Source organism: Gavialis gangeticus, unplaced genomic scaffold (genome assembly GCF_001723915.1).
Source record: "Gavialis gangeticus isolate Ggan-Ray unplaced genomic scaffold, GavGan_comp1, whole genome shotgun sequence".
In the NCBI taxonomy this organism is placed as follows: domain Eukaryota; kingdom Metazoa; phylum Chordata; order Crocodylia; family Gavialidae; genus Gavialis; species Gavialis gangeticus.
The window spans coordinates 29962762-29976718 of NW_017729026.1; the positions used below are offsets into that span (position 1 = coordinate 29962762).

The 13957-nt window shown below is 37.9% G+C and overlaps 1 protein-coding gene across 2 annotated transcripts in view; it reads right to left on the reverse strand.

The window, feature by feature from the left end:
* The window catches only part of LACE1 (lactation elevated 1), a 165498-nt gene that overhangs the window by 60076 nt on the left and 91465 nt on the right, over positions 1 to 13957 (reverse strand). For both annotated transcript variants that reach the window (XM_019520129.1, XM_019520130.1), the window contains 2 exons: positions 8412 to 8482; positions 8055 to 8155 (listed from right to left, as the gene is read on the reverse strand). In XM_019520129.1, coding sequence (XP_019375674.1) covers positions 8055 to 8155; positions 8412 to 8482 — 172 coding nt within the window. The remainder of the gene's footprint in view (positions 1 to 8054; positions 8156 to 8411; positions 8483 to 13957) is intronic.

The following is a 13957-nucleotide window of genomic DNA, read 5'->3' on the forward strand; positions in this document are numbered from 1 at the left end:
GGGAACTCTGATTTTCTATGATAAAAAAACCAAAATCAAATGCCAACATATATAGGTATTCAGAATTTATTTTATTAAAATGATTGAGGCACTGGTAGGCTTCCAGACTGCTTTAAAGTTGTAAATATATCAATAAAACATTGTGTTCAACTGATATCTATATTAGTGGTGTTTCATTTTAGTTGTGGAAAAACGCAGATATGGGGGTTTTTAATCAGGGAATCTGCAGCGTTTTTTGTCTTATTTTTTAATAAGAGAATTCGGTATTTTTAAACAGAGAAAACCAGGATCTCACTCATAGTCAGCACTCATTCCCCTGGAGATTAAGCATGACCTACCCCTGGGCTGTTAGGGCTGAGCAGCTTTCATGGCGTTACTCCTTTTAACTGAGGGGAACCAGTGGAATAAATTGGCACCAAAAGACCATCTAGTATAACTTTCACATACCATTTAGTTCACTCACTCACCCCTCTATTGAGTCTAACAACTTATGTTTGTCTAAAATCTCTCTTATGGAAAGACATCCAATCTCTCTTATAGAAAGTCCTGAGAGTTAGAGAACCCATTTCTTCCCTTTGCAGTTTGTTCAACTTTTACTGTTAAAAAATCTGCACCTAATTTCTAATTTGATTTGGTCTAGCTGCAGCTCCTAGTTAGTAGTTTTTTCTTATGTCTTCTTCTGTTGGATTAATCAACTCTTTACATACCTAGTATTTTCTCTCTGTGAAGGTAGCCATAACCTGTACTAAAGCACTTTCCCACCTTCTTTCTAGTAAGGTAAACAGAGAGATTAATTTTTTTTTACTGTAAAGCATTTTCTCTAGGCCTTGAATCATTTTTGCAGTTCTTTTGGCACCCTCTTTTTTCAACATCTTTAAAAAAATGCTGACACACCAATATGGCATACAGTATTCTAGTACCAGTCTTATTAATGCTATGCAGAGATGTAAAATTACCTCCATACTCTCCCATTTATACATCCAAGAATCACACACTTTTTTGTCATCACTTAAGACTGAAGATTCATGTTGACTTGCTTTGGCCACTATAACCTCTAAATCCTTTTTAGAATTGCAGATTATTAAGTGATACAGAGTGCTCTGTATAACATCCCTTTTCTTGCAATTTACCACTCTAACTCTTTACCTCAACTTAAATTTTTATCCACAGCAATTTTATATTTTCTTCCAGAAAACTGAAAAAAAAGTTGTTGAATAGCCTAGTACCAAGCCCTGTAGAACCTTGCGTCCTTTTGATGATGATTCCCCACTGACAACTATTTTGAGTTCTTTCATCTGGCCAATTTTCAATCCATTTGACATGTGCCTTCACATACCTCCCTTACCAATAAATAAGTATTCAATTACTGTGGTAGTGTTGGAGTGATGTAGCTATGACAGTCTAGTGAGAGGCAAGGATATTTTTGGAGGTGATCTCTCTCTGGACCAAGTTTCTGGTCAGGAAAGATTTTAGACAAGCTTTTGAACACAAAGTACTGATATTTTATAGTGCCAATATTTTAATTAGCAGGTCAAATACCCTTAGTACATCATATCCATGCAGCTGCCTTTAAATCAACCAAATTTATAATTACAGCAAAGAATCACAGCAGTTTTATTTGACATTACTTATTTTCCAGAAAACCATGTTGACTGGCATTAATTCTGTATCAGTTGAATCTTGTATCAGTTTTAACACTGGGCTGTCCAGAACCGGCATAAGGCTAACTAGCCCATGTCACTCCACTTGACATTTTAGAACACTAACATTTTTGGTTAGTGGGAATTCCCTTGCATTCCAAAATTTATTAAAATGGATATCAGCAGGTCACAGATCTCTTTGATCAACTTTTTTAGGACTCTTAGAAGCAACTTATCTAAGCCTGATATCTAAACAATATCTAGTGATGATGTTCAACATCCTCCTTAGATACCAATGCCCTGGACAATACTTCATCCTTCTCCTGATATAAGACCATCAGCTGGTTTATGACTTAAAACAGAACAAAACTATTTGCTGAACATTTCTGCTATTTCTGTATCATTATTGAAAATGTTACAATCTCCATCTAGTAACAGGTCTATATTATTTTAAGAATGTCTTTTGAGCCTATTAAACTTTAAAAATACCTTCTTATTGTCCTTTTGCCAGATATATTTTCCTTGACACCTTTAGCTTCTCTTACCCCATTTTAAAAAGATTTTAACATTATTTGCCTTTGTCTATTTCCTGTTTGTTTTTCATTGCTTCTTTGTCTTTAAATTGGCTCCTTAACTGCCAGTGGATCAGGATAAACTTTTAGCCAAAAGGTGTCCAGGGAAACAGCAGCTTTTTGGATAACTAAAAAAACTTCTTTTCCTTAAGAAAGAGCTCCTGAGTTTCATTCACATTTGCTGTCAACATTTTCCCTCCCAGGTAAATTTGTTTACAGTTTTCTTGAACTTCGGGAAAATTTGAAACACAGACAAATTTTACCAGTTGGGATTATTTTCAGCCATACCAAATATCATAAGGTCACAATCATCGGTCCCAATCCAAATATCAACGGGCCCAATCCAAATATCAATCTCCAGTTCAGCAATTAATTCATCTTTATCTTAATGAGAACCAAGCTTATTTCATCATGGGTCCAGTTCTGTTTATATTAAAAAATTATAATTTATCATTTTAGACCTTTTGTTTTAGTACTTGCTGAATTATATTTTCAGCACCTCTCTCCCAAGCAGAAATCCCCCAGGATTTGTATATACAATTTTTCTATATACGTACTGCAGACAGATGTTTAAGAAAAAAAAAAACACATCTGGTTTGATTCAGTGGCCTATCACGGATTGTTGTAAGTACTCCATTGAGCTACTTCCATAACCTAATCTGTGCTCTCTAAGCAGTCTATAACTATGGATTTTAACATTCTGATGACCCCAGTAGGTTTCAATAATATCAATTTTACCAGATTTCTTCTCAATTCATTTTTTCAGTTCCTCCTGCTTGTTATCAGACTGCAGACTGTTGTATATAAAGCAATTGAGAAATGTTCTCTTCACTATCTTTGAGTACGGTTGTTAGTCACGTTAGTCTGAAGCAGAAGACAGGGCAAGGTGCCACCTTTCAGTCCGTGGCCTACAAAAGGTTATGCCACTTTGAACCAGTTAGCTTCTAGGGTGCTGCCTTGCCCTGCCTTCTGCTTCACTATCTTTGTAACATCAGTTCAATTTATTTGTGACATAAGGAGCCTGCACTTCACTGGCTTTGGTATCATCTTTCCTTTGTATTGTTCACTTAATATCAACCTGGCTGCTACAAGCTGACCTATGATGCAGACTGTCCTGTTCATAGAACTCCTCTTCCACTTAGCTGCCTTCTGATGTTCCACAAAATTAAAAATATTTAGTTTTGCTCCAGTCACTGAGCCAACAGCTTATCTCCAGGGTTTTTTTGTGTTTCTTTTCCCTCAGGCATGATAGCAGAAGGGTCCCTGAGAAGATCACTTGGGAATTCATTGCCCTTCCTAACTCTCCAAAATAGTTTATAGCTGTGTAGCTATAAATGAGGCCATATCATCACTTCCAACATGGGATGATATTATATATCACTCATTAGTAATTTCATAGTCCCAGTTAATCTTGAAATTAAGTCTTGCATTTTCCATATTGCAAAATCTTCTCTTTGTGAGGTCGGTGGCAATAAGTTCTGAGTCTGGTTGCCCAAGAAACCATTATTTTCTCCATAGCTATTGTAGTATTTAAACTTATGCTTCTAAATTATTTATCTTTTCTCTACCCTGACTTACCAGCCTGCACTTCATACACCAGAAATCAGCTGTGTCTACCAGCAGAAAGGAAAAACACAGGTCAAGCAGAGGTGTCTTTATTATCCATCTCTGCTACTACTTGTAGAAACACCACAGCAGGAAAAAACTATGCACCATATCCTTTAAACTCGCTTGAAAACTCTCATTTGCCATTCCTGCCAGATTCTCAAGGATTTAGTAATTGAATTAAATATAAAGTCTTACTGCTTAGGTCTACTCCACTGCTGACAGGGAGAGATTAACCATTTTAATTTGAAACAATGAGTTTGATCCAAAATCCAAATATCCTTGTGTCTTGACAGTGACACAAACAGATCGACCTCTCTTAGCTGGGATATTCAGGACCCAAAACCCCAGTCTAGCATTTCTCATGAAGACAAAATGAACAAGAACATATCAATGAACACATACTTCCCTCTCTACTAATTTATTTTCCTTCCATGCACAGAATCCATGGCTATTCCTTCCAAAATCATGCTATCTGCAACTCACAAGATCATAGGATCATGTTCTCATTGTCATGGTGTCAAGATAACAAGAAGAAAGTTGAAAGCTGCTTAGCTTGAATTCAGAGGGTAATGGAGGGAGAATGTGATACAAGAGGGCAAGAACTAGTGTGGAGGGTTTAGGATGGGGCAAAGTAGAACAGGAGTGCAGGATTTTTAAATGTCAATGTTTTGCTGCTGCTGCTCAGATACCCATTTTACCACTGGGATTCATGGCTACCTCTTATTTGTCCTACCCCTTGAGCAGTTGTTCTCAATTTTTTTAGACAAAAGACACCCCTGGCCTAACTTTTCTGAGTATAGTGGCTCTGCAATTCAAAAGTGTCATTATTACAGTGCATTAAAATAATGGTGTGCACATGCACACATGTACAAACACATACACACTTATAGCAAACTGGTCCATTAAATCAGCTGTACATGTAGCCACATGGAGAAATAGAACATGATGCCTTGACATGCAAGTGCAGAGGGCAAGGCATCTCCTTCGTTCAGTGAGCCCTGAGTCTCATGGACTGGACCCTGGGGGTTCCAGAGGGATTCACAAGATGGAGAGATGCCAAGGCAGGCTTCTATGTCTCCCAGGGCAAAATGCGCCTTATCTGCTAGGCAACTGATGGCACAGCTCACCCAGCACCCTGAGAGAAGGTCAGGACCTAATCCCCAGTTGGGGGATTTGGTACTGGAGTCTGAAGCATTGCTGCTTTACCCTGTCTGAGCCCAGCAGGAGTAGAAGAAGCATTTACTACAATGTATATGGTCTGATTTCCTAGAGGTGCAACTAGTAAAGGTTGGGCCCTGAGCCAGCACTTCACAAATATGGTGGGTACTCTCATACTTCCCCTTCTGCCTGCTGTGATGCTGCTTACCCTCCCACCTGCCTTGCCCTTCTCTACCCTGCTCCAGGAATTTCTCTGCACCACCTCCCCACAGCATCCAAATGCCTACCGTCTCCCTAGCACTCCCAATCTGTACTGAGGGCTGCTCTCGCACTCCCTACTGCAGCCTTGTCACTTACCCTGCTGCTGATTCACTTGTGAGCTGCATGAGCATGCAGGGGGAACCCAGAGTGGGTGGGCAACCACAGAAGTGCCCGCTGTGCTTGGGAAATGCTGGCCCAGAGCACAAACCAGCAGGGAAAGGGGACCTCAGGTGGTCCTTTTCTAAAGTCAATGCCTGGGGCTCGTGTCCCCCTTAGCCGCCCCCTTCTGCCACAGCTGCTTCCTGCATGTCATCTCACAGAAACAGGCACAAGGTTGTTCTATCCTGAAGTGGCAGCCATGCACCACCCTGATCAAGAACCACTGCCCTAGCAAGCTGATCTCCATAATCTACTTTTGCTTCCAGTTATTGTTAGCTCACATGGCAGACATGTATTTTGTAGACCAAAAGTTCCTAACCACACTGATGATCCTAGACAGAGGTCAATATGATTCTTCAGAATGGAATTCCCAAGTTCTTTAGTTTACTTCTTAAAATTCCTAAGGAATTGCCTAGGTTAAAAGACCACTGCGTCTGCAAAGTTGAACACTCCAAATTTAGGGAACTGCAGAATTAAAATGTTCTTTGCCATCTTACTTGGCCATGAGTTTAATTGTGTTACTATCTTGAATTACCAAGATCAGATGCTATTTTTCCACAGTACTGCTGTCTTATTGAAAGGACATAAAAAACAGCACTCACATAATGAATCAGGGTTGTATTATTTAACAAGGCTGTTGTCTATATTACTCCCACCTCCTTTGTTGAGGATTTTACAAGGTGCATAGCAAGTACATCAGGAGATTGCAGGCAAGAAAAGAAAAGATGGTCTCATGGTTCAGGCAGCTGAAGTCATCTCTGGAGAATTTAAATTATCTCTGCTTCTGCTGCAGAGTTACTATGTAATGCTGGATAAATCAATTAATCCAAACTTTTTCATAGGTGGTCACTAACTGCATGTTTTCCATTTTGTGGGTGCCAGATTTGCTGAAATTATAAGCTCTCAGTGGCAACTGATGCCAATGGAAATTGGATATTGAATATACAAATACTATCAAATGCTACATTCACTGAAAAAAATCAGGCTCTTGGCATTTCAAGTCAGGCAACCAAACTTAGCAGACACTTCACACATTTTGTGTTCCTCAATTCCCACCTATAAAATGGACATGATACCACCTTACCTGACACAGATGTTGTGAGGATGAATTAATTCACCTTTGTGAAACTCTTATATTATATTAGTAATAAGCACCATAGACAATTCCATGAGGAAATAAATAATGCTGTATACAGAGCATGATTTGAATGGTATGTCACAAAAGGTATGAGCCACACACTAAATTATCAGGTTAGTACAGAAAATTGAATGGAAAGCACTTTCCATCCTGTGCATTGAGGAAGACAGAGGGTCTATGTTAAAAAGTTTGTATGTGATCATGTAATGAATGACTACACCATACTTCAGATATAGAACAGAATTAATTAAGGCTTATGGGCAGGGAATCCTAGCATATCCCAAATTTTGAGTGCCTGAATTTGTATCCTTAACGTTCTTTTAAACTTTGCTTTCATGTAATTTCTTGGAGGAAGGCTTCAGCTTAAAGCAAACAGTATACACAGATTCCTTTGCACAGAACCTTAATTACTCCCATATAGTTCATCAACAGGATCAGAACCTTCAGATACACAGAAGAGACCTCTGCTACTTCAGCTAACAAAGTAATTTATCATTAAGGCTGCCATCCTTAGTGCAGGTCAGTTAGTTGCTAGAGGGAAATGAGGCACATTTTGCTTGCAAGTTAAGTATTTGCTGTCAGCAAAGGAATGTTTCATAGATGTTGAGGCCTTTTAGACAATTTCAAGAGACCTAAATAATTTTATAATATGGGCAAAGTAACTAGCCTTGTTCTCAGAAAGTGCTAAACCATTTTGTCTGACACTTAAAAGAAAGAAGAGAAAAATCAGCCCAAGTCAAAATAGCCCAAACAGTTAAAATTTGGCAGAATCATAAGCAACTAAAAAAGGCTCTTCTAACAAAGAGTGCTGAAAAATGTTAATAATATATGTGTTATCAGTCTATCTTACAAATCCAGTTACTTAACAAGCTAAGATTATTATTTCAGAAACCAAGTGAGTGTTCAGTGGGCTACACTTTTGCTTCTGGACATCCATCTTCAAACTTTAGGTCATGTGTGAAACAATGTGATGCATCCCATTTACCTTATGACCAGATCTTATAAATAGCATGGAGTGAGGGGCTGTTTATTATCTTTGCTTAGATGCAGCACAAGACTGAATAGCAGAACTAGTGTGAGTCATGACTGAGCTGTGCAATGACCCTAGCTGGAAGACACTTGGCATTCATTTGTTTGCTGCTTGGCAAGGCCATCAGCCCCTTGAATGAGCATCAAGTTCTCCCAAAATCTTAACATCATGATAACTCTGTTTACATATGGATATATTTTAATATTCAGCCAATAAAACAAAACTATTATATCAGCCACATAATTCTATTTGGATTCTCAATTAGATCCTAGATTGCCTTTAAGTGTGAGCTATTGTGCTATAATCCAAAAGGAAACATTTTCTGCTCTTTCCCAGGGCTAACTATTTTTCCCTTTCGAATTTAAATCTTTTCCCCAAGTTTTTAGAAGCTTGGAAGTTTGAGTTACTTGTAGTTGGGGAAATATCAAGTTAAAAAAAACTGTGAAAAGGCTGAGTGTTAACTGATCTAGATTTGACTGGGTACTCACTCTGTCACACAGCTCTTCAAATGTGAAGTCTGCAATGGTTCCACATGCTTTATTCAGCCTCAGCGCTCTGCCTTGCACTTTCAGAATCCTTGGTCTAGTTACTATGGGAACATGAACAAAGACTCAATCTTGTCTGGATAATTACTATAAAATTCATCTCTTACAGATAGGAAATGCATAGCTTGATGAATAATAGCACATGATTCAACACATAAATTAGACAAAATGCTGATACAATGACTGCCACTTGAGTGTGGCATCAACCCATATACAGCAATGGAACTTATTAATTGGTCAGTGGAGATTGGGCATTGTGTTCTAAATGTATTCTCTTTCAAGAGAAATTAACTTACGTACAATCATTTTGTTTCTGAGCCAGCTCATCAAACAACTTATCCATGACAGCCTCCACATCAGCTTCACTTGTGCTACAGTGAAAAGAATAATAGAATATGAAATTAATAACACTTGAAGCCAACATCAAACAGCTGCCTGAGCCTGCTTAGCTTTTTGCCCACAAAAAAAAAAAAGAACAGGATGTTATGCTCTAAATACAAACATTAGATTTAGAATACACTTAAAAGTAGAGAATATTAACTCTCAGGTAGATGATTCTGCCTTATTTGCATACACTGAAAGACTTCTGTGTTTTGAGCTGTTTTCAGTAATGAGGCAATAGAGACACTGCAAATCCATTAACACTATGTGTACACAATGAGAAAAAAAGGCTTCTGGCTCTATCTGGCATGCAAAATAAGAGCAAATAGACAAGGCAAGGCAGTCAAGCATCTAAAGAAATATCCTTTGAAACCTCTGAGAGGGGACATAGCAAAATTAAATATTGAAGCAGTATTAAAAAAAATCAAGTCAACTGATTATGCAGATCAAAAATTTATCAACATTAAATCAACAGATCTGAGATGGCAACTGCTGTATATATCAATACCTTTAAATGAGTTCTTTGATGATCGTTTGGAAAAGATCATCTATGAAAAGCAGTTTCACACAAAATGCTTTTGTTAGAAACCAAATAAACTTTCTACCCATCTGTAACCACTGTAAGACTTTTGAAATTTGTCTGATTACAGAATTTCAAAAAAAATCTAGTTAGAAGTCAACATTTAAAGGCCCCAAGTTTACAACTGTGATCATTTTTGTGGCCTTTTTTCCTCACATTATTTATAAAGATGAAGGGTAAATAATATGCTCAGCAGAATTTAGAAACTGACAATAGTAATTAAAAGCTATTGCATACCTTCAAACTAAAATTTAGGTATAAAGTGTTTCCAACATGACACACACTGGCCGCGTCTATACGAGATGCTTTACTGTGCAATAGACTAATCTATTGCATATTAAAGCACCACAATCTACATGTGCAGGCACTTACTGTGCAGTAAATTAGTTTACTGCGCAGTAAAGCCAAATAGCATTAATAGCATGTGTAGACATACACACTAAATATAATTCTGATGTGAAAGGTACATTTTGTAAAAGGCATAGATATGCTGATGTTTCACTGATAATAAAGGCCTCCTCTAATTGAAAAATTATAATCAGTAATGTAATACGATTATTTTCTTAAGCACATTAACTACACTCATCACTGGAATCAAGCTGCAAGTTCAAAAATACAAAAATCTTGTAAATTTACAAGAGAAAAGCCTCAAGTATTTCTGAGAAAAATGATTATATATAGCATGAAGTCATAAAGGAGAATCAGGAGTGACAACTTCCTCAAGCACCATTTCAAAGAGTAACACTTAAAAGTGCTGCTGAATGGAAGCTATTTTAGAGTAAATTTCTAAACATTTTATTTAAAAGTAGAATCTGTTTATAATAATAATAATAAATCAGTGGTGCATTACTACAAGGAAATGATAATAGAAATGAACCAGCTCAAACCAGGAAAAAGATAAGTGTAAGTGAAACATCTATGCTACTGTTCACTGATAACAATGAGTACGAAGTGCATGAAAACTGCTTTTGGATATATATTTGTGCAGAGTTCCTGAGAATATTTCTTTTGAAAATGGAGCCTTTGGAGTGAAACAAAGAAAGTTTGCCTTGGACAGGACTCTTGTAACACTGACAAGCTAACCATTTGAAGATGAATGGAAAATAGTTTTAACAAATATTTATTTGCATATTTAAAATCAGAACAAACTCTATAAATTCTGGGGGAAGACAACGATTATGTTTTTAAAAATAATTCCAAGTCAGTGGCAGCCAACCCTCTTTACATGCATGCTACAAATTAAGCCCTGAACTTCCCCAAATGGCACTCTGATTAGCTACGTTTCCCTATCCAATCTGTTGCTCTGCCTGTTTCTCTCTCCCTGATCAGCTGCTCTGTTTTCTGCTCCCTGACCCCTCCTCCACCTGCTATGTGCAACAAAGAGATTGTCACTTGTGGCATGCATGCTGGAGGTTAGACACTCCTTTTCTAAGTGATCATTCTAGTGTCATTCCCAGTACATTTGCATCTATTGGGTAGTCTTAAAACACAGCTAAAGTAGTCATATATGCTGTTATCTACAGTCCTGCACTCAGGATAAACAGGGATAAGGTGCATTTAACACTGATTAAACACAGCTTAAGCTGTTCACAGTTCACCCTACTGGAACCAACGGAAATGAAACAGAAGTCATGTTCTAATCAATGGCATATACAATATTAATAAAGCATCTACAGAAGGCCATTAAAGAGGTTAGCATGTTTTAATCACACTTTCTGTTAAAATGTTTTGCTCATACAAACCTTTTATGAGGTCACATTTTTTCTAAATGCAGACATAAAAAGGAACTGTACAAATTAAAGTTTTGCACGATGTATTATAGAATGGTAAAATGGATCCTTCTTTCCACCATTCCCTGAAAAATTTCCTCAGTTCAAAACTTCTATGGTACTAAAAGATCCAGACACTTTCCCCAAATAATCTTATGGAGAATTTTAACCTGCATAATTTTAAAAAAATCCAAAACTTCTAGTACTTGGTAGGGTCATCATGCTACTGCAAGCAATATATTGTTTTTGTTTTACACAGGCAACCCTATTTCAGGTGAAGCTTGGAAGACTACCACCATAACTTCCACCCTGAACCTGGGGAAGTTTACAGTTTTCAGGGACAGAGTTACCCAATTCTTTTATCAAAAGGAATACTGCTGTGTAAGCAGAGGGTGTAAGAACTGGTTAATTCTGAAGAGGGAGGTAAGCAACAAAGATACAAGGTATAACTGATAGCAAATGATTTGCAAGCCTGACAGAAGAGTTAACACTGGCTTTGCAAGGCCAGAGGTCCTCATACACAATTTTAAAAATGATATAGTTCCCACACAGGTGGTCATTAAGGAAAATGAAATCTCTACCTATCTTCATTGACATATAAAGGATCTCCTTTGTTTTTGCTGCTTTCTATCACTTTACCTCAAGGAATTAAGAAGCAACTGATCTACTCCTGGTCTCAGATAAGCGAATGGAACTACTATATTTATTTGAATATAAGATGATCCTGATTATAAGATGACCTGCCAATGATTATATTTTATATATATAGAAAAATTAAAGATTTGTTATAATTTTCAGGTACAGAATCTAATAACTGGAGATTTATCTTGAATTTGTCCCCCTCCTATTGCTACAGCAAGGAAAATAAATGGGGGGGCTGCGTTCAGATATTCCTCTTGCCCTATGCCTCCCCTCAACTTGTTCCCCCTGCAGCCCCTTCCCCTCTTGCTTACTGTCAGACGCTGCTCTCCCTGAGCACATGGAAATGAGAAGCAAATTTGAAAACGACCTTGAAATTAAACATAGCTATAGTAATTTGCATACAGTATCTATACACTTAGTTCATCCAGAATTGATGCGTGTCACCTTTTTTTGAAACTGCTGCAAGTTTTATCACTACTCCATAAACACACTTTTAAGCAACACTTAAATTAGCACTTACCTGTTGTACATTACTTGGTATTAGTCCAAAGCCAAAAGGCTTGCAATTTACCATATAGATCATTGGGCTGGGCCCCAGCAAAGTCAACGTTTCAAACTATGGTGATTCCAGAGCTCAGCACAGCTCAGTATGTGTGTGTACTCCAGACATTGCCCCCAAGGATCTATGTGCTAATTAGCTCCACTTATGATTGGAACTGGGTATTCTTGTCATAACTCCTGGGATGCTCCAAACAGTTATACGCAGATGAGGTGCAGGGCAACCCGGTCCAGTTCAACTTCATAGAGGGTGGGACCACACTAATTATATGAGAGATGGAGCAACAAGGCAAACTGTTTGGGGCCCCATTTGGTGATGTATGCCAGGCATTTAAGGCTGGTGAAGAAGTAAGAAACAGGAATAATTGGAAATGGGAAAAAGGCACAGTTCAGGTGTGAGAGTGTAGTAGTAGTCAAAATGTACGTTGTGGCTCACCAGAACTTGGGGAAAAAAGCCGGCACTGAGGAGGACTATGTGCAGTGGGGACTGCCATGTATCTTATTCAGATAGTCTGCACTAATCTGTCCTTGTGGTAGGCTTCCATTCATGATGAATACTACAAGAAGTGAAAGGAATGGGCAAACAGGTCGGGGAGTTGGGGAGGGGACTGAGGTAGTCCTTTGCATAATTGTGATGGGTTCAAGGTAACAGTGATGGGTGCATGGGTGAGCGGGCATGTGGGAACATGGGTACACAGTGCAGTCTTGGTAATGGGACTAAGAATGATGCAACTGTAAACATGTGATTTGGACTGTCAAGTGAACCATAGTGGTCACAAGACAGGTTGTTAAATACAGTTGTATATCTATTTATACATATAGAAATAAATATTTTTGCAAAAAAACAACAACAAAAACCCAAACCTGTTGCAGGTTCCCATCAGCATGTTTGATCAACATGGGTCATGTGTTTCATAGCCATGCTCAGTTTTGGCTGCATTTAATCAGCTCCATAGTTGTTTTGCATTACTGGAAATGACAGCTGTGTATTTAATGAGGTTTCCTTGTATGCAAATGTTAGATGAGGGCTTTTGAGGTAAAACCCTTGTTTTATATTTGAGTAAATATGTATCTTCAGTCCTTGTTGTTTATTCTGTAACAGGGCACTCACCATACATCCTAACATATATATGCATCCTAGCACAAAAATGATGTTTTTTTTGAGAAGCCTGTAATTGCAGATGACATGTCTAGTCCTAGACATGTACAGGAAAGCATGTTTAAGGTTTCCTGCCTCTGAGGAGTAGGAGGTGGTGAGCAGACACTATACTTATCAGAAAGAAAGCCTAAAAGTTGGATAGGTGGCAGGAAACACAGCTTCAGCTTATGAGGTGTCTGGGAGGATTCTGAGTCAGAAGCCAAGAAGAGACAAGGTAGGATGGCAATGAATAGTCTGAATTTGGTATTTCTAGGGAAACATAGAAAGCCAAGAATGACTGCCCAGTGGAGCTGACCACTTATTTACAGATTCTATCCCGCAGAGGGTAACCATGTTAGATCCATAATCAGAGCATGTGAATAAGGAACTGGCATTTGAACCCTAGTCTCTCACATGACAGAACGCAGACCTATTCATAATTACCCAAATATTTAAGTGTAAGGTCCTAAACAGTGCCCAGGTCTTTGTGAGATCAGGGCCTAGATGTGTACCATTTTAATTTAATAATTTCAGTACTGCAGGAAAACATGCCAATACCAGACACTTAGAAAAAAGGAAAAAACTCTCTAGCATCTAAATTTTGTTCTACTGTAATTTTTTTAATAAAGTAAATATTTAAAGAATAATTTCATTGCTGTAATTGTATTAATTAGCTTTTTCCAGATCAACATATAACTAATTCTAATAATAGATTAATTTTAAGAGGTCTGTCTCCCAAACTGGGAACCCCAAAGATGCTCAAAAACTTTTGTCACTG